At 38.3% G+C, this 23,698-nt stretch overlaps 1 protein-coding gene across 2 annotated transcripts in view; it reads left to right on the top strand.

Annotated features, from left to right (window-relative positions):
- Tusc3 (tumor suppressor candidate 3) overlaps positions 1-23,698 on the top strand; it is a 143,997-nt gene that overhangs the window by 114,419 nt on the left and 5,880 nt on the right. For both annotated transcript variants that reach the window (XM_041644489.1, XM_041644488.1), the window contains 3 exons: positions 7,998-8,061; positions 16,804-16,878; positions 20,405-20,495. In XM_041644489.1, coding sequence (XP_041500423.1) covers positions 7,998-8,061; positions 16,804-16,878; positions 20,405-20,495 — 230 coding nt within the window. The remainder of the gene's footprint in view (positions 1-7,997; positions 8,062-16,803; positions 16,879-20,404; positions 20,496-23,698) is intronic.

The following is a 23,698-nucleotide window of genomic DNA, read 5'->3' as shown; positions in this document are numbered from 1 at the left end:
AGCGTCTCATCCTCTGTGAAAACAAAATAAGAAACTCTTTTCCAAAGCATCATGTCCTTAGATCCAAATTTCAAAGTCAAGGCATCAAAATATCTATGTCGGATTAGTTCAGCAGCATTTATAAATAAATATCTTTTAGCAGCTGTTGCTCCTTCCTCAGCATTCAAACAATTCAAAGAGAGCATAATAGCATACAGTATCAAGATTCTCTGTGTATTTTCCATCTTTGTTCGTTTTATTTTAACCTCTATTTTGTTTATTTTTACTTTTAACTTTTTGCTTTTTGAGATAGGTTCTCTGTATCTTTGACCTGAAGTAACTCTGTAGACCAGGCTGTCTTTGAACTCTCAGAGATCTGCCTGTCTCTGCCTCCCAGGCATTCGGGATTAAAGGTGTACACTACTACACCTTGAACTCACAGAGATCTGTTTGTCTCTGCCTTCTAGGCACTGGGATTAAAGGCGTGTGCTACTACACACAACAACTCTCTTCCTTTTTTTTTTGTTACTTTAAGAACTTTAAATTTTAGTCTGCATATATTTTTAACACACTTCAAACCATTTAGAAATTTTCTCTGCCTTTGAATCTCTCTTTACTGTATATCTCTCTTTTTCTGACCACACGAGTCTTTAATTTACCAAGCAATATCAGTAGGATTAAAGGCGTGGCTTTGCCAGCTAGATCCAGTCCATTCCTTAGCTTTCCAGCCTCATGGCGGATATACAGGCTGTAGCCATGTTTACTGCAACAACTGTATGGCATTTCAAGGTCCCTGCCAGCAAGTGAGCTACAGACAACACTCAAGTCCTCTCTCGGTAGCTGGCCCTCCTGCCTCAAACAGTCAGAGTTTGCCCTGGCAGGATGGCCCAGAAAGCCGGCATTTTTAAACGGCGCAGCTTTTTTCCTGCTATGGCTGAAAACCGAAAAGCATGTGTTCAGCTTTTCGTCAACACCGTTTAAGTGTTTCGTGGCAGGACCTCTTAATGAGCTGCAGGCTTTGCAGCTAAAGCTGAGTCAGGAAGCCTCTCTTAGATGAGGCGCTTGCTTGCCTCTAGCAAGCAGAGTAGAACCGAGAAATTACTGCTACCAAGAAACCAGGCACAATGCTTTCATTTTGTTCTAGAATTACTTCCCAAGCTGTCTCAGGCTTTATGTGGAAGCAGTTGTCCACGTGGGCGCCATATGAAGTAATAAGGGCGGCGGCGGGGCTGCGTCCCCAACACCCCAGCCGCCTGCCCAGCTAGTTTATGCCCGAAATAACAACACACAAACTGTATTCATTTAAACACTGCTTGGCCCAATCTCTTCTAGGCTAATTCTCACATATTAATTTAGCCCACTTCTAATCATCTGTGTGTAGCACCCCAAGGTGCGCTTACCAGGAAGATTCTAGCCTAGTCCATCCTGGGTCGGAGCTTCATCCCGGGAGCGGGGCATGGCGTCTCTCTCAGGCGTCTGCTCCCTAGAGGAGAGCTGTCAAGTCTCTGACCTCACTTCCTCTTCCTCCCAGTGTTCTGTCCTGTTTTCTCCTCCCACCTATCCTCTAACCAATAAAATGGGCCAGGGCAGTGCCTTTATTAGCCAATGACTTTCCTCCATCAGTCTAAGGTCAGTAAGTGAGTCAGTAAGTGTCAGTAAGCAAGATTCTGCTTCCCTTCTCTGAGGTTATAGATGCAGCGCAAATAATAAAAACCCAGAGACAGATATTAGGGTTCACCCTGAAGATCAGAAAAGCAAAACAGCCAGCCAATTGCTCTTACCTCTGCCTCAGACCGAAATGGTGATCCTGCCTCCACGAATCCTCAGAATGAGACTGAGCTGAGAGCTGTCTCCTCCTGTCTTATATTCCTCTCTAATGCTGGTACATATGGGCTGACCAGTGGGACTGTTTTACTCTTTGGTCTTAGGCAAGCTTTCTTTATTAAAATACAAATGAAATATCACTACAGCCTCTCTCTCTACCTGTCTGCCATCATCTCTTTGTACAAGGATGCTTCCCCTTGTTGAATTAGGGAATGACATAACAATTTAATTCTAATTGAATTCTTTGAATGCCTTTTTTTCCACTTAGTCATGTTTTAGGTTGTTGGAGTTAAGAATTCCAACAGGTATATTTGCTGGGAGTACACACCTCAGTCAGTGCATAGCACGATATTCGTAGTCCATTAAACTGTTTGTTACAGGACTTTACAGGTTCAGTTGGACATGCTCTGTCTTTAAAACATACTTAACTAATTACATGTTAAAATTTTATTGGTGAAATTTCTGCTAATAACTCTCTACCTTCTCATGGGAGCTGCAGCAGTTCTGTCCAGAGTAGCTCACAGCAAATCTGCATGGCTCAATCTGCATCTTATTGCTGACTGAAGGCAGATGAAGGACGACACATATACTGATTCCCGGTGTATTTTTAAATGTGTCTCTCTTTTAGGTAATTCTTTCCAAAAATCAAGTATCACATCGTTCTGTAGCCCTTTCCTCAAGCACATAACCTATGAAGTAACTTTATATAAATAACACAAGAGCAGTATGTACAGTAATTCTGTTCTGAATCTTCGTTTCTTGAATTCTACCAAACTGTTGATGGTATCACTATCACCCTGACTTCATTCACTGATAAACACAGTGAAATGGAAGTGTAAGCCAAATAGCCCTTTCTTCTCCAACTTGCTTTCTGATCATGATGTTTCATTGTCGTAGTAGAAATCCTAAGACAGTATTACCTGTCTGATTTATGTCATGTAGTTTCCTACTATTATTTCTGTTCAGTTTTTAGCCATCACTCTATATGAACTGGAAATTTCTACATTTGCAATGACAGTTTGTTCGTTGTGTTAAAGAACATAGTAGTGAAATGTTTCTTCTGAGCTTCTAACCTTTCTAAAATACATGATTACAGCATTGCCCCTTTCCAGAAAGCTTCTCGCATAATGAAATACTATTTCTGTCCCATCACCGACTGTTTTTAAATGTTCTACCCTGTTATAAAAACCCGTAGTCTTTTTTTAAGAAAATATCTTAGGTCAATTTCATGCACACACAACTTGAGGCTTCTTTTGAGAAATACTTTCCTTTTTAGTCATCAAGGGAAATGTTACAATTAAGGAACCCTTTGAGAGTATGCCTGAGCCAGGTTAACTTCTGTGGTAATATAGCGTGTAAAAATAATAAAAAATGCCTCTAATCTTTTAGGTAACAATAGATTTGAGACTATCCTTGACAGTTGACAGTTACAAATGAGTGAAATTTATCACGGTTTTCATGAACTTTGATTTTATATTTTAGCTCTCTTTCAGTTTGCACCAATAATTTAATGAAATGCATAGAAGGTTAAAGCAAAGGGTATGAACAACCTCTAGGGAAATCAAATACTGAAGGTAGATAATACCTATTTGTACCTCTTCTTTTAAACAAACCCAGAAGGACTTGACCTAGCCATTTTATTATCTATAGCTCATCTGCTCTTCAATGTAGCTGCCTACTAAAAATTAATCCTACCTAGAGAAGTTGATGTAACATGAGGAATACAAAGACGGCTCCAAGGATAGACCTGGAAATATGTAGCTATACAAGATAAAGGAACCTTTTATTAAAATTCCAGTGAGGGATTTCCACTTATTTTGCATAGTGATCTTCTTGACCCAGAATGTCTCCTCGACCCTGCGTGCTTGCATACCTTCCTATCTTTCTTCCTTTCTTCTTTCAAATTTGCTTCATGTTTACATGCTTTTCATAAAGGCTCAGTTGTTCTGCCTTAGGCAGGATTATAGTTAGACACAGTGGGACACTCTTACTCTACCGTTAGAGTCTTTAATAGGACTAACATTAAGAACAATCATTTATCTGTCCAGTCTTTACAAAAACCAAAGTATTCATTGTTGACCTCTAGTATTCTGAGAATCTGAAAAGAAATATTATTAATTTATATATTCTGAATAACTTAGCATACAAAATAATTTGAAGACCAGACCAGCTTGTTGTTGTACATCTCTCCTGGATGATTGTTAGGAGTGGTGTCCTGAAATGAAACCAGCAGATGCTGGGCTCTAAATTTCACCCTTCACATGGGTTTATGTGTTGACATATGAACAACAGTTAGTTGACAAGATTTAGAAGTCATGTTTGCAGGAAGTAGAAGTGAGAAGGTCATAAAGAGAGGACCTTTATCTTACAGGTTTGGTGGCTCTGTGAGCAGAGAATAGACCACCCCCTACAACTGACAGTTTACCAAGCAACTGACGGTTTACCAAGGAGTTCTTGTGAGCATAGAGTGGGAAGGTGGCTATCTTGAAACCAAAGCAAGATAATTGCTCCTTACATACTTGTTCTCCTGGGACTTTTCAGTCTCCAATCCATGTGGCTTCCACAGTTCATGGTGGTTGGTTTGTTTGTTTGGGCAGTCTGAGCAAAGTGAAGCACTTTATGAACTTAATTCTATTATATAAAGAAAAACATCTTTCATTTCATACAGGCTGTGGGGTCAGTCAGCAGTGCTGTGGCCCTCCTGGTAGAAAATCTCAAAGAACCAAAGTGAATTTCAAAGATTTTAAATATCAGAAGACAACCTATTTTTCCGCATCCATCTGACTGGAACTGACATCTTTGAAGTGTTGTCAGAAAAAATACAGAAGTCTGTTGGGTATTGGGTCTCTCTCTCTCTCTCTCTCTCTCTCTCTCTCTCTCTCTCTCTCTCTCTCTGAACTACGGTTGTACATACAAATTGGCGATAAGTACAAGTCTCTGGTGTTGTGACTGGAAATAGTGCATTCTGTGGTAAGATTTGCTGCACACATTTTGGAATGCATCGAGGCTGAGCAAGGTAATGATAGGATCTGGTGTGCTTTAAACAGGATTAATCTGACTGACAAACAGACTGATAGGGCAGTCTGAGCAAAGTGAAGAAGTCTTTGCAGCAAGCTCAGCAAAAGGTGACGATGGCCTGATTGACAGGAAGTCTTCGGCTTCCTCCTTTGGCACCTTTGCCAGGTCTGTAGGTGCTGACAAATTCTGAATTGGGAAGGACTTTAAAAGTAGAGGCCAGATTTTCTGAATGGTTGGATATATGGGGGGACGCAAGGATGTCTTCAAAGTTTTAGCATTAACAATTAGATAAATCAAGTTGTTCCCTGAAATGAGAGAAACAGCAAATTCTGGAGTAGAAATGAAGGTGCATCAAAAGTTTCTATTTAGCCCTTTTTTAAGTTTCAGATCTCTAGGTGGGATCTGTTAACGACAATTGGTAGAAGTGGAATAGATATCTTATGAGTCTAAAAGCAAATGTGAGAGCCGTGCATACAAATTTAATCACTGAAGTTTGGGTGAGAATGCCTTGAGATACAGAAGAGGCCCAAACCTGTGGTTTTCGGAGATACCAGAGAGTTTGGAGATAGCTGAGTATTGGGAGGCAGGGACTGCCATGAGCTTCAAGCAAGAGGCTCCAGTGAAGTAGATTAGAGTGGCAACCTAGAAATGAGGGGGTCACTAAAGAGGATAGGACGATCCAATGAGGCGGTCCCAAGAGGGCTATGTGAAATGGTCGTTTCTCCTCAGTGACCCCAACAGAAGCTTTATTAGAGAAGATTCTCTTCCTTAGAACAACCAGAACAAAAGCCTGAATTTCTCCTTATTGTATTTAAAAATAAACATGGTGCCTTGAAACTGTTCTGTAGGTTTGGGCTTACTATCCTAAATCGATATAGTCAGTTATTTTAGGCAGTTATAGAAATACTGGTTTTAATTCCTTTAAGTTTCAACAATTGCTTATCTGATTGCCAAGTAAGGATTAATTAAAAAAAACTTTATTGATATCACGTAGATAATTACTAGTTATACAATGTTGAACAAAGAATTAAATTTCTAGGTTCTATTTTATCATAGGGAGATGACAGGTAATAACTATTTTATTTGGTTGTTAAAAGATTAAAGTAGGAAATTATATAATCTTCTCACACATTCAGCAAATGACAGTGTACTACAGTAGAATAAAAGCCCAAATTTTGATTCACAAAGACCAAAGTTCAATTCCTAAAGCTTCTGAAAAGCTGGAGATTTTTTCACCTCTCATCTATAAGATGGCTTTAATAAACCACCATATATTATAGGGCTGTTAAGATTCCTCTGCATGCTTCAGGTAGAACTTTTAAGTACCTTAGACAGAATGAGTAGTCCATAAATTATAGCTATTACTATACTATTATGAATATAATTGTTATCTTTATGATTAAATTAATAAAAGAATAAAATCTTACTCTTTGTGGATTCTTTGATTCTTTACCTAGAATTGATGTCAACTATAATTTATAGTATTTTATTTGCTTGGCTTTTTCTAAGAAATAATTTTACCATGAGTTAGTCGTAATACATGTATTTTGTCATGTATCAGAGAGGATGAATCCTGTTTGATTAGCTGTTAGATTATCTTTGTTAAAGTCATAGTAGTTTTCATGGAAGAATATTAAATAAAGTTGGGAGAGAATATGAATAGCAGGGTTTAGAAGTCATCCCATGAGTGCATTAGAAGACTCATATTTGGACTTTCGTGTGGCTGTGCTTACAAACCCATCTGTCCAGGAGGTAAGTCTGTTTAGAATGTGAGGTAGAAATGAAGGATTTAGATAGGAAATACTGCTCTTTTCTCAAGGGAAACAAGAGGGTGTGTGTCTGAGGGGGAGGGAAATGGGGCACCTAGGAGGACTGGAGGTAGGGGAAACTGAAGTTGGGGTACAATGTATGAAGGAAGAATTAGAATAGGATGGCTCAGCAAGTAAGAGCTTTTGCAGAGCATGCCTGTGGATCTAAGTCTGCATCCTGGACTCTAAGGTGGAAAGAAAGCCCTGGCTTCATAGAGTTGTTCTCTGACTTGCACAAGCATTCCCTGACATGTGTACACACAAACACACACACACATACATTGTGCACGTGCACACATACACACACATAAATAATAATTTTTAAAAAAAATGGAAATTTTTAAATAAAGTACCCAAAACAACAGTGATGACAAAAATTTAGACTTTAAAAAGACCTTAGGAGGTACGTAGTAGAGTTCTATATTTTATTGATGAGAAAATACTGAATTTATTTTATAACTTATCCAAGGATAGCACCAGGAAGGTATAATCTGGTCCTAGTTAAGTGTGCTTATCATTAAAACACAGAGAATTTTGTTTATTGTCACAAGACAAAATTGAACAAAAGCAATTGCGGGACCTTTTGAAACTCAAATAATACAATTATGTACTATATATAATAGAAAAAAATTAGGATACTTATTTGTATTACAAGGTGCTGTGTTTTTGTTTTTTAACATGAGAAACCTATACAAGGACTGTTATTTAAAGCAATTACCCAGAAAAGGAAACTAACTGTTTGTGAGCACTACTCATATGGGGTGAAGAGAACAGAGCAGGGCATTTGGAATGGCTTGTAAGAACAGTACAACAGCATGTCCATGAGATGGTCAGAATAAAATCTATTGTGTTGTTTGCTAACTAAAAACATTAAAAGTAATAAAACATCTTCAAAAACCAGCGACCTTCATAAGGGGTCATAGAGAGTGCTTCAGGGTAAGTGGCCTGTGTGCCTTTCTATGGCTCACTCCTCATTCCAGATGTTGAGGATGTGGCCAAGAGTGGCTGGACACTGCGGGCCAATATTTAAACAATAAGAAGTTGAAAACTTGCTTGCTTGATCTTTACCTTACTCTGCCCGGTGTTTTTACAAGGACTCCAGTAGAGCCATTGCTTATGTGCTTGTGTATGTGGTAACGTTTTAAGGAGTAAAGTTCATACATGTGGGATGACTTACTACCAAGTTGTGTTCTACAGTTGTAGCAATATCATTAAAACTTCAATCTATTCACAGTTAGCTCAAATTTATTCATAAGAATTATAAGTAGAAACTTGATAGATGACTGTATGGCTTACATGGCTGACAGAACTGTGAATCCGTTTTTGTCTCCCCATTCGTGACTCTTTGCTTATTTTCTTCATTTACAGAGCTACATTCATGGGAGCAGCCAGGCTCAGTTTGTGGCAGAGTCACACATCATTCTGGTACTGAGTATCCTTTGAAGTATGAGGTTTTGAAGCAGGTAAAGAAGAGATAACAGATTGCTGATTTATGGCAGTAAATATCTAGACTTTTAAAATACATTAACTTTAAAACTAATTTTTCTAATTCTCATGCAGTTTCTTCCTGTTGCACTATATTTTCTGTTATGCTGAATCATTTACAGATTATAAATATAATTATATAATTATAATCATTTACAGATTATAAATATGATTATATAATTATATTAATTTATTATTAATTTACTGGCTATTAAGTTTCAAAGCATTGATTATCTCTGCGTAGGTGTTGTATATGTCTTTGTGTGTCTCTGTATTTGTGTCATCTCTGTGTGTGTGTTTAAATAATTTTCCTCTAATGGGAGCTTAATAGAAGAATGAACTGTGTATCTGGTATATACAGTAGGACAGAAATATATTACTGTCTTCTGTTTGGACTGGATATAGCACACATAAAGCATAGGATTAAAAAACCCACTAGTTTAATCTCCATTTTTTTCCCACTTGGAATTTTACCAGTCACAAACTGAACACTGAGATACATTTTATTGGCCTAAATGACAAAGGTGTAGATGACTTGGAAAATACAGCCCCTGGTATCATTACAGTAATAAAGCCTATACTGGAAAATGCTGAAATAGTTCCATTCTTCCATAGTGAGATGGAACTCTTCCAGTTGTTCACTTTCAGGGTAGTTCAAAAAAAGATACTCTTCATTGACCTGAGCTTTGAGATGAGATTTAAAGAATTTTTAAATGTTTAGCTTATTATTCCGGGCACTGAAACCATGTGTTTCTGAAATTTACCAAGCCATGGTGACCATCTTCTTCATCTGTTTGTGTCACGGTTTCTCATCTGCTGATGACACAGTTGGATCCGTATATTGAATTACATGTCAAATTAGCCTATTGCTTTCATTGGCTTAGTAATGTATAATTTTATAAGCTTTTTGCTTATTGCTTTTTGCTGCTGTTTACCATAGTGGCTTTAGGTGGGAAAGTGAAATAGTTGTGAATGTGTTGATGTGACCAACTCATCATTAAAAACTAAGAGTTTATATTTTAATTATTTACATATGTTCATGAAGTACAAGGTATACAGCTTGAAGCAAATGAAAGGAAATCCTAGGTATTTGTTTCTGGTAAGTTGTTTATTTACAGTTTGGACTTTTTCCATTTCTTCTCTCCCCCCACCCCGTGGTCCAGCATGTTTACAGCATGCTTCATATAAGTATCAAGTCTGTTGACCACGAGGAATACCGAGCAGTGAGAAGCTAGTGGGAAGTCTTCCTTCTTAGTAACTAGGAGTTCTCTGGGGTTTCATTTCCTGGTTCATTGGTATCAAACTGAGATTTAAGACAGAAAGATATTTCGTAAATAGTATGAAGTCTTCTATATATATTTTTCAATAGTACATAAATCAATTAAAAGTCCCCATTCCCTTTATTCTTGTGGCAATTTTTTCTTTCTTAGTCCTGTGTATTCCTACTTCAGAGAAAACTTTAAAGGGAGGGCTACTATTTTAAATTTAGCTTATACTTGTTAATAGTAAAGTTTAAGAGCCATTTTGAAATTTTTCTTATGTTAATTTCTACCAATAATAGTCTACTGATTTTGTCTTACAGTATTTTACAATAATTTTATGAGTTTCTTTTTAATATAAAACACATCATTAAGAAAGGTTTCTTTATAGAAAGTTTGGTTGAATGCCCAAGAGACAGTAGAATGAATCTACTGGTCACACGTTAAGGATGTATATGTCCTGTCACTGCACAGTTCTTCATCTCACTAGAGCATTGTTAACTCAGGAGAAAGGAGAGGAGAAGCAGTGCTCTGTCGTGTTTTGGGGAAAATTATATGAGAAGTAATAAATGGCATGGGGACACTTTATAGGGTGTGTGTCTGAAACACCCAGAATAACTGACATATGCTTTATATAGCTCCCAGAAAAATTCTTTTAGTGTTGCTCAGTTCCATCTTCATGGAGTGATAGAACTAACAGTGCTCACTGTCTGTCAGCTTCAGTGTCTCCCAGTACAATGCAGTGGGACATGTGCTGCAGTCACTCCGTGTGATACAGCAGCAAGAGCAAGCAACACCCGGCCTGGAGAAGCTGAACCAATTTCCCTTGTGCTTTGGGGTATAAAAAGAATTTCTACAGACAGCAGGTGGGGGCGTGAAAGTTCTCACTGTGTGTGTGTGTGTGTGTGTGTGTGTGTGTGTGTGTGTGTGTGTGTCCTTTTAGTGTTTCTTCGTATCAGATAACACAGTTCGCAGCTTACTCCTGAGGACAACTAATTCTCCCACTCTACAGTGTCCTCAGTTAACTGATGTTCTTTGTCTAGGGCTGGGGACTGTGAGATTTCCTCCTTCCATGTTAAGTGTGTCTGTTGGTATACTTCTTCAAGTCATTTTTGGCTGTCATGTTGTTGAGGTGTCATGAGTGTAGCTTCCCTGTCATTTCTAGGAGACACAATCTCAGCAGCCTTCCTGGTCCTCCAGCTTTTAACAGTGTTTCCACCATTTCTTCTATGATACTCTTTGAGCCTTGGTGCAGTAGTTCTGTTGTAGATGTGTCTACTGGGGCTGATCACCCCACTCTCAGCTGTTCTCTGCATTTGACCAGCTGTGGTTGTGTGGGAAATCCTGGAAAGAAGCTATATCTGTGGATTGGAACTTTGGTGTTCTGGAGAGATTGGAATACTGCATGCCCAGAGCTAATTACCTGATCTTAGACTAGTTCTAATCCTCTGGAATTATTATTTGCCCACTTTATTGTTAGAGTATCTTGTAACTAGTAAATAAAACTGTCTTGGAATCTATTAACCAAGCAGAACAATAATGTTCACCACTCAGTAGCTAAGAATGTCATTGAGCAGCATCTTTATCCTATAGAAGTGTCCCAACCATCTTGCTGTGTCAGTCTGATGTACCCAGTGTTTGCTTTTAAGTTATCTTGGTATGACTGTCTTTGTTGTATAAAACCATGAAACTTCTTCCACATTGGAACAGTGAATTTAGGATAACCTAAATCTGTGTTCCTAGACCATGGTCACCCAAAATGTTTCCATAATAAACTGTCTTTAATTCCCTTTGAGATGAGAGCTGTGGTTTTGTGTAGGAATTGTTTTCTATAATTGTCTCCACCTGCAGATAGAGAAGTTTGTCTGATAAAAGGGTGAGAGCTACCTTATTCTTTATGAACTGTTCTGGTAGAGAGGACATCATAGCTTGGTGTCCTATACCTGTTGTTCTTAAATCCATATGTCTTCATTATGACCAGAAAATTTTAGTCTGGCGGCTGTGTTCTATTAAAAGCCTAGATTAGCCTTCGCAACAAACTCAAGAAGGCAGTTGTGCCTCTTTGCTGCCCTGACTGCTGACACTATAGTTTACCTTTGGGTTTTACAAAGCCTGAAATAGTCATCCCTCCAGGTTAACCTCTCTTTGGGGTTGAATGCCCAAGGGTTTACTAAGGCATACACTTGAAATTCAATTAAAAAGATTGGTCCTAAATTCCTATTGTATAAAATTGATTGGGTTTCACACCAAAATCTATCTTGCCTGCTAGTCCTTTAATACAGCTGCATTGGAACGCAGACACACTTTTATGACCATTTTTTGTATTACAACAGGTAGATGAGTGGTAGCAACAGACATTATGCAGGATGCATAGCCAATATTATTTACATCTTTATATCTTATACCACACAGAAAACCTGTAGTCAGTCAAGAAAACAAAGATCTACAGTTTTGCTACCCCAAGAATAGATACAATTAGCTTTTTAAAAAATTCTTTCTCTTCCTCATCATTTCTCTGAATCTCTATGGAAAGACGTGAGATTATGTGTTCATCAATATTTTATTTTCATTTAGCATGACAAAATTGTCTTGCTTTAGTAGTAATAACGTCTGTCACTTTATTATATGACTACTTAGTCTTCCACATGTAAATGTATTGTATATTGTAGCTGACTCTATGTTTTTAGTATCCCAACATTACAAGTTATCCCTAAGTATTTTTATTTTGTTAACCTAAAGGCAAATTGAACCAAATTCAATGTGAGGAGAGAAAAAGACTTTATTCAAAGTCAGAGGAGGATGTCAGCCAGGAAACATGTGATGTGATGCCCAGAGAAATGCTTTGAATGGTGCCCAGGAACATGTGTTTTGTTAGGAAGTAAGGTGGGGTCAGTTATGGATTGGGAGGGATCATAAGGCCCTCTTCTCCTGGTGAACTGTTTGCTACTGATGGATTTTTGGAGAGACACTGTTATTTTCTTCATTTGTGTCCCCACTGGGTTCCAAACCTGTGGTCACATAAATGATCCAGTGGGTTATAAAACAAAACAGAAAGATGTGCATATAGGAGCTATGTAAGGAATAAGAGAGAGTGGGGTGAGAGTAAACAATGTGTGGAGTTGTAAAAGAACAAACGTAATCAATAGAATTTGGTCGGGTAATAAGAACAGAGAAGCCTGGTGAGACCGAGGGAAGGGGTCACAAGCAACGTTCACAGCATTGCAGGTAGTAGGAATAATACGTTCATCGATCTCAAGGCAGGGGCTAATCTGACTTGACGTCACTGCACAGGACCAGAATAGGGTAAACAAGGGAAGAGAATGATTTAGTAGCAGTGGGCTGAGGTCTCAGTCATATGTGACCTTGTGCTCATTGAGAGCCCCTGTGACTCTCCTCAAAATGAGATGGACAAGACCTGCAATGGTGTGTCTTACCTTTTAAAGTTCTGATAAGAAACGATCAGGGAATATTGGAAGACCTAGAGATAGAAACTCATTTCATGAGCAAGAAAACAAGCACAACATTAATTTGTTCACATTAGAACTAGAAACTTCTGCATGATGAAATAAATGCTAGACATAAATTAGAAGAATCAGTGTATAATACATTATTCAACTAGCATTCAGAAAAACAGTGGAGACATACCTAATTGGAATATACAGAAACTTTAAATGGGCAGAAGAAAAACGACAGAAACAATCAGCATAGCCCAGAGGCCCAGACTCAAGTGGTCATACTGCTTCTTCCTTAGCAGCTTGCTGAGATTAGCAGTGCAGCAGTCCTCCATGCAAGGTAAGGACAGTGCAGGCTCAACCTTACTCCGGAACAGGACCATTATAACTAACAAGTTGGAAGGTACACATACCTAGCCTCAAATGCACTGCAGCTGGGTGCAGGAGGTCTGTGCACACATGCAAAGAGGCCTATATGGAGATAATTCTTTGCAGCAGGATTTTTTTTTTTAGATTTTATTTATTTTTATTTATTTATTTATTTATTAAAGATTTCTGTCTCTTCCCTGCCACCGCCTCCCATTTCCCTCCCCCTCCCCTGATCAAGTGCCCCTCCCTCCTCAGCCCGAAGAACAATCAGGGTTCCCTGCCCTGTGGAGAGACCAAGGAACCCCCACCTCCATCCAGTTCTAGTAAGGTGAGCAACCAAACTGCCTAGGCTCCTACAAAGCCAGTACGTGCAGTAGGATCAGAAACCCATTGCCATTGTTCTTGAGTTCTCAGTAGTCCTCATTGTCCGCTACGTTCAGCGAGTCCTGTTTTATCCCAGGCTTTTTCAGACCCAGGCCAGCTGGCCTTGGTGAGTTCCCAATAGAACATCCCCATTGTCTCAGTGTGTGGGTGCACCCCTTGCGGTCCTGAGTTCCTTGCTCATGCTCTCTCTCCTTCTGCTCCTGGTTTGGACCTTGAGATTTCAGTCTGGTGCTCCAATGTGGGACTCTGTCTCTGTCTCCTTTCATCGCCTGATGAAGGTTAATATTCAGGAGGATGCCTATATGTTTTTCTTTGGGTTCTCCTTATTTAGCTTCTCTAGGATCACTAATTATAGGCTCAATGCCCTTTGTTTATGGCTAGAAACCAAATATGAGTGAGTACATCCCATGCTCCTCTTTTTGGGTCTGGCTTACCTCACTCAGGATAGTGTTTTCTATTATCATACAACAAAAATATATGCTCTACTATGTTCATAGCAGCATTGTTTGTAATAGCCAGAACCTGGAAACAACCTAGATGCCCTTCAATAGAAGAATGGATGAAGAAAGTATGGAATATATACATATTAGAGTACTACTCAGCAGTAAAAAACAAGGACTTCTTGAATTTTGCATGCAGCAGGATTTGTAAGAGCAAGTATGGTGGTGGAACAGCCCCAGTGCCTTAAGTAAGAGAAAACAATAAAATATTTTATACTGTTACAAAATAATCTTAGAACCTTCTATCAGGATATTTTAAATTTGCAAGAAATTCTAAAGCATTTCAGATGAGATGTGCAGTTCAGTGTTCAACAGTGGAAAGCTCAGAAAAATAAAATGAAAACTCATCGAATTAACATACTGGTTTTTTCTCTCACTGAAGAATGAACCAAGGGCTTGTGCATAGTAGGCAAGTGCTGTTGCTCTCTTCCCTTGAGACACAGTCTTTCTGATCAGCTAGGCCTGCACTGCCTTGCACCACTGAGATACACTCTACACCATGATTACCAGTCTGTGTCTGTGTGCGTGTTCATAAACACAGTAGACATTTGTGTGGTCTATATATCATTTGACCCTGGAACTATTTTTACATATAGCTTTATGTTCATTAAAATTGCCATGGTTTTAGTTTTGAAGATTTAGTTTGTACCACCTTATCCACAATTTTATTGATAGATTTGAGATAGCTATTTATCAGCTATAACTGTGAAATGAATATTGGCTTTGGTTTTAGTACCTATAGAATACTACAAATTTTAACTACATTTTTAATATTCGCAAAATTTTATTTTGGTTAAAATTCTTCAGAATTCTGTATGAACTATCACTTATCAAATGTGTATATGTGAATGTTTAAGTCATAATTTATATATGAGTATAAGTATTATGAAAAAATTAAAATTGAAGTAAAACTCCCTTAAAGATCAACATCAGTCATACTCATTTGTCACAAGAGTATTTTTAATGTAATTACAACAAAAGGTAGAGCTGAGTACTAGTAGTTTCGTCTCTGAACAAAAATGACACGTTTTAATTCATTTTTCCATTATGTGTTATTAGCACTCTGTGATAGCAGACTGTGAGGAATTCATACAGGCAGATTGTCCAAAACATTTTAGAAATAATGAATTGTTGCAGTCTGTATTTACTGTCACATTAACTCTCAGGACAGTTGTCATAAGAAAATCAGAGCTATGTGACTAACAGCCAGGACTCCTCTGACCTTCAAGCTCCCGTGGACTCACGCCTCTGTGCTAAGGCTCCCTTGAAAGCTTAGTGGGAGCATGCACTGTCCGACTGTGTAGGATGGACAGACAGCACCACACAGGACTGGGGATGCAACTCTGGTCATGTTCAGCCTCTAACAAAGATTTGCCTAGTTTATTTTTCCAGAAAAGGTTTCAGTGCTATAGTAATTAGAATAGTTTGAAAATCATTTACATGGAGAGTTCAGTGAAACATAAAAAATAACTTGAAGAGTTGAATATTACATCCAGACACTGGGTAATGATGTCTGGCACAAACTCAGACACAAATAGTATAACTGGCTATTTCCTCTACATCACAGGAGAAAGGAAGACAAGGAAGTCATAGTCAAGGAGATGGATGACATTCCGAACCAGAATTCTTTTTATTTTTCTCTAACTTTTTACAATTCATTAGTCGTTTGAACAGATACATACTATGTTTCCAGCACTGATAAGTTCTATAATCTTAGCAGTAGATAATATCAAAAGTGTTTTGATAGTCTGACAAGATTATTTTGTGAAGGTGATTGATCCCGTCACTTTAGCTCCTGGCTTCTGTGAGCATGTCTGAGTAAATCGTCAGTTATAAGCACACAGTAAGTAGGTGAGGAGTCTCCTCTTTCTTGTAGCTGTGATGAAATAACCGATGAAAGCTACTTAAAGAGGGATGATTTTAACTCACTTTTGGAGGGATAGAGCTCCTTATGACGAAGAGGGCATGGCCGCACTGCACCTGCAGTCCAGAAGTGGGGCAGGGAATTCTGCTGTTTGGCTAGCTTCCTTCCTCGTTTCTTTTTATTCTGTTTGGGATCGTGGCTCATAGGATGGTGTTGCTCACAGTCAGAGTAGGTCTTCTGTTGCCCAAAAGACCTCAGAAGAACACCCTCCCAAGTATGTGTGGGCTATGGCTATTTGGTGATTCTAAATCTAGTCAAGTTGACAATGAGTATGAATATCAACAGCACGGTTGTTTTCCATTCTTAAAATGTCTTTTTCAGGTGGTCAGATTGTATCATAATATTCTGGCTTGATTGTATAAGTCTTGTCATTGGTATCTGAGCTAGGTATTTCTCTAAACAGTTAAAGAATCTCTAAGTAATACTTTTAAAATTCTAGAACTATATACATGTGCAGAGGCATGCTATGACAATGAGAAGAATTAAACAGAATTCCTGATGAATACATTCTTCTAGACTTGCCAGCAGTGTATTTCACTGTACTAAAAGTAGCACGTATTTTTATGTAAGATATGAAATTTTATAACTGGTTTTAAAAACTGTAATTCATATGTGTTAATGAAAGTCTTAAAAGTCAAAGCAAACTCCAAGATTGGTAAGTTTAATATGCAAAGAATTGATTGGCATTCACCTGTTCACATTTGTCCTTTAACCATTCCGGAACATTATATTCAGATCCAGGAAAAAAGAATAGCAGATTTTATTCGCACCTGTCTATGGTTTCCTTGACAACTACTGTAGATGCTGCTATCACCATGGGGATGGTTCTTCTAAATGAAGCAGCAACTTCCAAAGGGGATGTCGGAAAAAGACGGAGTAAGTTTATGTTGCTGTATTTGTTGTTTTGTTTTAGTCTTTAATTCAAAGGGGGAACAGAACAGCTTTTTGTAAACATAGACCTCCCTTGGAAGAGTTCTATGTTGAAGGAGGTTAAGATTTTGTTTTACTTTTTTCCCCCTTTATTTGATGTATGTGAGAATGAACTTGAAAACATTTCTTCAGGATGGCACGTGACAGCTTTCTGTGAGTTGTATGCACAGGGGAGGGAGGGAGGGAGCAACACTCTTTCAGCGCTGTCTGGCCCATTTCTGCTACAGCCGGTCTCAGTTGGAACATCCTCAAGGCACAGATGGTCAGTCTGCAGAGATTTTATTGGCAGTAATGTATTTTTATGTCATGAGACTCAGGTATCTCACTGAAGCTGGTGCAGAAGCGGGGAGCTGCTGCTGAGGCTTCCTTTGTGCACAGATACTTGATTACTTTCCAATCCCTCCATGTCTTTTACTGACATTTATGAGACCACAGGGATCTCTGTTCCAGGAAAGGGAAGAATTGCCGGTTCCTGGGTCTTTGCTTATCTCCTATTCCTCTCCACCCCCAGATTTACAACCCTGTTAGATGCCAGCATTTAGGTTTAAGGGAGTTAACTTTTATCCTTTGATGGGACTGTTCCATATCAAAGGATTGTAGATAGAATTTACCTCTTGATTTGATGGGTGATGTTGTAAACACAGCAGAGTATGTAGGAGTATCTGCTGCCCTGAGAAGGCGTGAGGAAAGAGTGAGGCTTGGGTACAGTTTCATGCCACCGAGTTTTCCAGACTTAATGTTATAGCTTCCTACAGCACATCATTCAATGAATACCGCCATGGTTTGCAGCAACCCATTTTACTGTATAATTCCTGAGCTGTTTTAAAACGTAAAATTTAGATATAAAAAGCACATGATCCCCAAAAGAATATTAATTTATTAAAACTAAAAACCTAGATTTGTTTTTTACTGTACTTTTAATATTATGAGTATGTAAAAGAGCTGTGGTGACTTCTAGAAATTTAAAAGCATGAAGTATTGAAATGTTTGGAGGTAGTGTAGAGAGTTGAGCCTGGCCTCAATGTTCTCTGATGCTATCGACACTAATAGAAAAAAACCTCAGAACTGAGCACATTGCTGTGAGCATGGTGACATCAATAATGTGGCACATCCTTATAAACAAATGTTCTTGGCACTGACAAGGCATTTTTATGAACCCATATGCTTAATATAGAGTATATTAGTGTTATTTCCTCCAATGTAAATTATAGTAAGAGATATGTAATGAATTATTTAATCTCACAACTATGATACAGAATCTATGAAAGCTTTGCCCTGAACTTCCATCTTATAGATGTTCCTGTTGTAACATCTGTTCCCCTTAATTAATCCTCCAGATTAATTTTGTGTGTGAATGGGAAGGGATAGGATACATGTGAAAAGGAACAAGAGATGGTTTTGACCTGCACAACTGCTGTGGTTATCATTCTTCCCTGTGCAAGAGTGTGGGCCTCATTGAGGTCTTCCTCCCCTGCTGTTAGCTCACAGGCTTCTCCAATCCCATCCTCAGATACTAGGCTAGCAGTATTTTGCTCTCACTGCATAGAGTGACGTTAGTCCATCAGCTTTGCTTGATCACAGATTTGAAGCATCCTTCTCCATTGCTCTGTTCCTCTTCTAAATGGTCCCCTAAGAAAGTATGAAAGAAAAAGTATGTGGTAGAATACTGTATTTGAGGAGGTATGAAATAAAACTAAGCCAGTGAGAGAGTTGTAAGAAATTTACGTAGTATATATCCTGGGTCTGCTAGGATTCATATTTGTGGATTATATATATTTTTTGAAAGGCATTTTCCTTTGCAGGATGATGTTTTATAGTTTCAGCTGTAGACAGCGGTTGACATGCCTGACAAAACCGTGCAGACAACCGCCCATCAGTGACTGTGTGTCCACAGGCAGTGCATTCACTGCCGTGATTTCAGCATTGCTGTCGGGCCTTTCCTCCCGCTCCTACCCCACCTTAGAAACAGAGATCTGTTTGACCGCAGCGTTCTTCTGACTTAATGTTTTAATCTAATTATGCCACTCTCTTGATATTCCCTCAGACTAACAAATCTATATTAATTATCTTAAAAATGTTTTATTCATAACTGATATTTAAGTAACACCAATGCCTAATTTTATGGACATATGTAAATATGATTTATTTATTCTAAGTGTGTCTACATTTAAATGACTAATATATTTTAAACTTTAGAAGCAGGTTTTAATTTTACTAATAGCAGTGAATCTTGCTTAAATACCGTATGTATAAGAAAAGAGGAGCTAATTTGTTTTATTAGTCATCTATTCCCAATCATAAGAAAAGAAAATGAAAACTAAGAAAGCAATGTCCCTGCTCTCCAGTTTCATTACTTACTGCAGCAGTGTTCAAAGCCTGCACTGCAGCCCAGGCCACAGGTAGCCTCAGCCCTCCTATAACAGTCTGACACCGAGACCTACTCTGGAGTGGTCTCCTCCTCGTTGGCTTTCACTAACAAGTTCCCTATGCACAGGATTTTGTTCATAGCTTTGTGTTTGCTGAGATGTCGTGTTTCTAAATAAAATGGGCTCTACTTGGGCAATCATGAAACCAAGAGCTGGAATTACATTTTTGTGTGACGCACATCTGAGAAGAGGATTTTCTGAGCATCTGCCATCATCTGCTCCTTCTGCTGTAGCCAGACTTCATTATCTGGGGACTGACAATCATGTTTGTGACTTGTCACATTTGGTTCTGTTCTGATCCCTCTGGGACTTTATAAGAGAAGAAAATAACCACTAGTCTTAAGTCAGCGTTGTTGTCTTCATACCCCCAAATAGTACATTCTCATTGAGAAGATTGTGGAAAGTAATGAATACATTGTATAGGGAACGGTCTGATTTGTGGTCCTTGTGTGTGCCTGAACTGTGACATGTAAGTGTTTGTACAGTGAACGGTCTGATTTGTGGTCCTAGTGTGTGCCTGAACTGTGACATGTAAGTGTTTGTATAGTGAACGGTCTGATTTGTGGTCCTAGTGTGTGCCTGAACTGTGACATGTAAGTGTTTGTATAGGGAACGGTCTGATTTGTGGTCCTTGTGTGTGCCTGAACTGTGACATGTAAGTGTTTGTATAGTGAACGGTCTGATTTGTGGTCCTAGTGTGTGCCTGAACTGTGACATGTAAGTGTTTGTATAGTGAACGGTCTGATTTGTGGTCCTAGTGTGTGCCTGAACTGTGACATGTAAGTGTTTGTATAGGGAACGGTCTGATTTGTGGTCCTTGTGTGTGCCTGAACTGTGACATGTAAGTGTTTGTATAGTGAACGGTCTGATTTGTGGTCCTAGTGTGTGCCTGAACTGTGACATGTAAGTGTTTGTATAGTGAACGGTCTGATTTGTGGTCCTTGTGTGAGCCTGAACTGTGACATGTAAGTATTTGTATACTGGATGCATTTCAAAAGCACCACTTGCATGTTTTCAGCCCCTAACGGTGTTGTCTGTCTTCCTAGTAATATGCCTCGTGGGATTAGGCCTGGTGGTCTTCTTCTTCAGTTTCCTACTTTCAATATTCCGTTCAAAGTATCACGGCTATCCATACAGGTGAGACATTTATAGTAATCTTGATGCTTTCATTTAAACTCTTTTAGTGGTTCATTAGGGCTAATAATACCAGCTATTGATTCTTATCTGTGTTGTGAGAAAAGATCCAAATTAAGCAATTTAGAAGTACAGAGGTAGACATAGAAACAGACAGAAAGGGGATCCAGAGAATCATAAAAACATACTTAAAAACTTATACTCCGCAAAATTGCAGAAAATCTAAAAGAAATGGGAGAATTTTCCTGATATATACAGTAAAGTTAAATCAAGAATAAAAAAAAAAGAATCCAAAAATATGAAATCAGAATGCCTCTCTGGTTTTGTAAAAATATAAAGGCTAGCAAAAGTCATCATTGAGTTCTCAACTTTATTTAGTTAACAGTAAAGAAATATAAAGGGAAAATTAATATAACTTTTCTGTGTATCAGCACATGAAATTGTATTCAAAGGTCATAGCCTATATAGATACAAATGTGATGTCTATGAACAAGAGAAAATACAGTTTTTTAGTTTGTTATAAGAGTGTGACATTTGACAGCACTTTTTTTACTATGACTAGCTTTCCAGTATGCATACTTATTTCTGAGGGATTGTTATTAATACAGTAACTCCACTGCTCTGGGTTTGTTTGATGTAGGCTTTTTTTGTTGTTGTCATTGGGGACGGTTGTTGGCTAGGGTTTGTTGTTTTCTGAAACCAGGTAAAATATATAAAACACCCAGCAATGAAGGTTTTCAAATGCTAAACATAAGCCTTCCTATTGATAATCCTGTACACACATAATAGGACCATTTGAACCTGTGTCCCCGCCTAATTACTCTATGGCACAGGCAAGAATTGAGCTTTGTCTGTATAAGGTGACCGTTCCCTGTGAAGATTCCTCTACTCTATAGTGTTGGACTGATGTGGATAGAAATGTAGATGAACTCTCTTAAAAATAACTAAGAGGTGGGAATCATACATAAGAATTGGTTTGTGAATATGACATTTAAGGTTAGATGAAAACACATGAGGAGTTGTTGGCAAACAGTAGAATCAGTAGAAAGAAAACTAGCAAACTGTCCAAGAGAGCCTGGGAACCAGGGTATTCTAATGGTGAAGGTTCAGAGTGAGGAGCAGAAGGGAGCCTTTCCAAGGATTAGACCTGTGTTGTGCTATGCCATGGGGAGGAGGGTCACCCCACTTGTGTATGTTTCAGAAAGAAATTACTCTCTTGGTTTATGTTATAATATTCTGCTCTGGGACAGTTTTTCTACACTATGAACGTGTGTTATTTTCATTTGCTAATAAAAAGCTGATTGGCCAATAGCTGGGCAGGAAGAGATTAAACAAAAGAGGCAGACTAGGAGAATTCTGGAAAAAGGAAGGACAGAGTCAGAGAGTCACTGGCAAATTCAGAGAAGCAAGATGAGAATACCATACTGAGAAGAGATAACAAGTCGCAGGGCAGAATGTAGATAAGAATTATGGGTTAATTTAAGTGTAAGAACTAGTTATTAAAAAGCCTAAACTATTGGCCAAGCATTTATAATTAATATAATCCTCTGTGTGGTAATTTGGGAAGCAGCTGTTGGGTATTTAGGAGCAGGCAGTCAGGACAAAAACATCCAATTACAGTATTCTTCTTTCAGTGTCTTCTTTAAGACCTGATTTTGACTTTCATTTCAATATCTCCTTTCCTCACAATTTTTAATCACTCTATTATATTCTATATCCTTTGATTTCCTCTATAGTGATCCTTTCCTGATTATTCATTTTCATTTGTATTTTAAATAAATTTTTCCCACACAACACATTTTTTCACACAAATTTTAAAATTTCTATTTTCTTTATCTTTATGTATGTGCCCGCTTAAAAGCATAAAAGTCTACTTTATTTATCTGTCTTGCTTTCTTAAGGCTTCTCCTTGTTAGTATTAAGAGTATTCTGTAGCATTAACCTGTTCCGTACAACAACTAAATTCACAGATCGCCTTTGAAACCTCAATAAGTAGACTTACCCTGTATCCCAGTCTGGGTGTGACCATAGGCAAATTGCTAAACTTTTTAAACCATAGGTGTTCTTGCTTATAAATAAAGTCAGTTTGATATACCACCTTTTTATTTATAGGAGATAATATATGTAAATGTCTTAGAATACCAGTATATAGTAGTAATTAATTGCCCTATAAATGTTTAATGCTAATTATCATTAATTCTGATATAAATATTTACACTCATATTTTACTTTTCTCTAATGGAGTTTTCTTTACAGTGCACACCAAGTAGCTTTGGCTCGTGTTTACATAATTTGAGTGAAGAGCAGGTTTTCACTGAACCTTTTGATGAATTTAATTGGACTCCATAGTCCCTTGAAACTTACCAGTGAAATATCAGGATTCCTAGAGATTTTATCTAATTACCATCTGAGACATAATTCAGAAGACATTTTTCTGGTAGCACTGACTTCATTTATATATTGAATAAGAACTGGCTTTTCCCCTTGCTTTGTTTTCTAAGAGGATGTTGGCATGGCAAGATGGTGGTCTCTGCTTAGAGATAATGATCTTCTCAGCCTTTTCTACTGGCACTCAGACTAACCAGTATTTTCTGCAGATGTCTCTTAAAAACATCTTTGGATCATCAAAGCCTCTACTGCAGAAGGAGAAAGCATGAAATGTCTGTATTCATTCCATCACTGTGCTAACTGTCTGAGGAGTCTTAATTGGCTCAGAGCGACAGTAGCATAATGAGAAAATAATATTAGAATGAAAGTTTTGGGCTTGCTTTTGCACTTTAAATAAGATCTCTGACTTTGTAGTTGAAAAAAATCTGGTTAAAATATCTTAGATCTATTTACTAATATAATATAGTCTTAGAATTAGCTACTGCCTTGTCGTTTTTTGCTCGGCTCTGGTTGACTTTTATTTTTTTTTTATTGAGAAAAGGAAAAAAAAAGTTTCCCCCTCCTCCCAGCCTCCCATTTCCCTCCCCCTTCTCCCACCCTTCTCCCCCTCCCCCCACTCCTCTCCTCCTCCCTCTCCAGTCCAAAGAGCAGTCAGGGTTCCCTGCCCTATGGAAAGTCCAAGGTCCTCCCCCCTCCGTCCATGTCTAGGAAAGTGAACATCCAAACTGGCTAGGCTCCCACAAAGCCTGAACATGAAGTAGGATCAAAACCCCATGCCATTGTCCTTGGCTTCTCATCAGCCCTCATTGTTCGCCATG

Source organism: Microtus oregoni, unplaced genomic scaffold, assembly GCF_018167655.1.
Source record: "Microtus oregoni isolate MIOR12 unplaced genomic scaffold, Mior012 000096F_ref0000112, whole genome shotgun sequence".
Classification (NCBI taxonomy): Eukaryota; Metazoa; Chordata; class Mammalia; order Rodentia; family Cricetidae; genus Microtus; species Microtus oregoni.
This window is presented reverse-complemented; position numbering and strand designations above follow the sequence as displayed.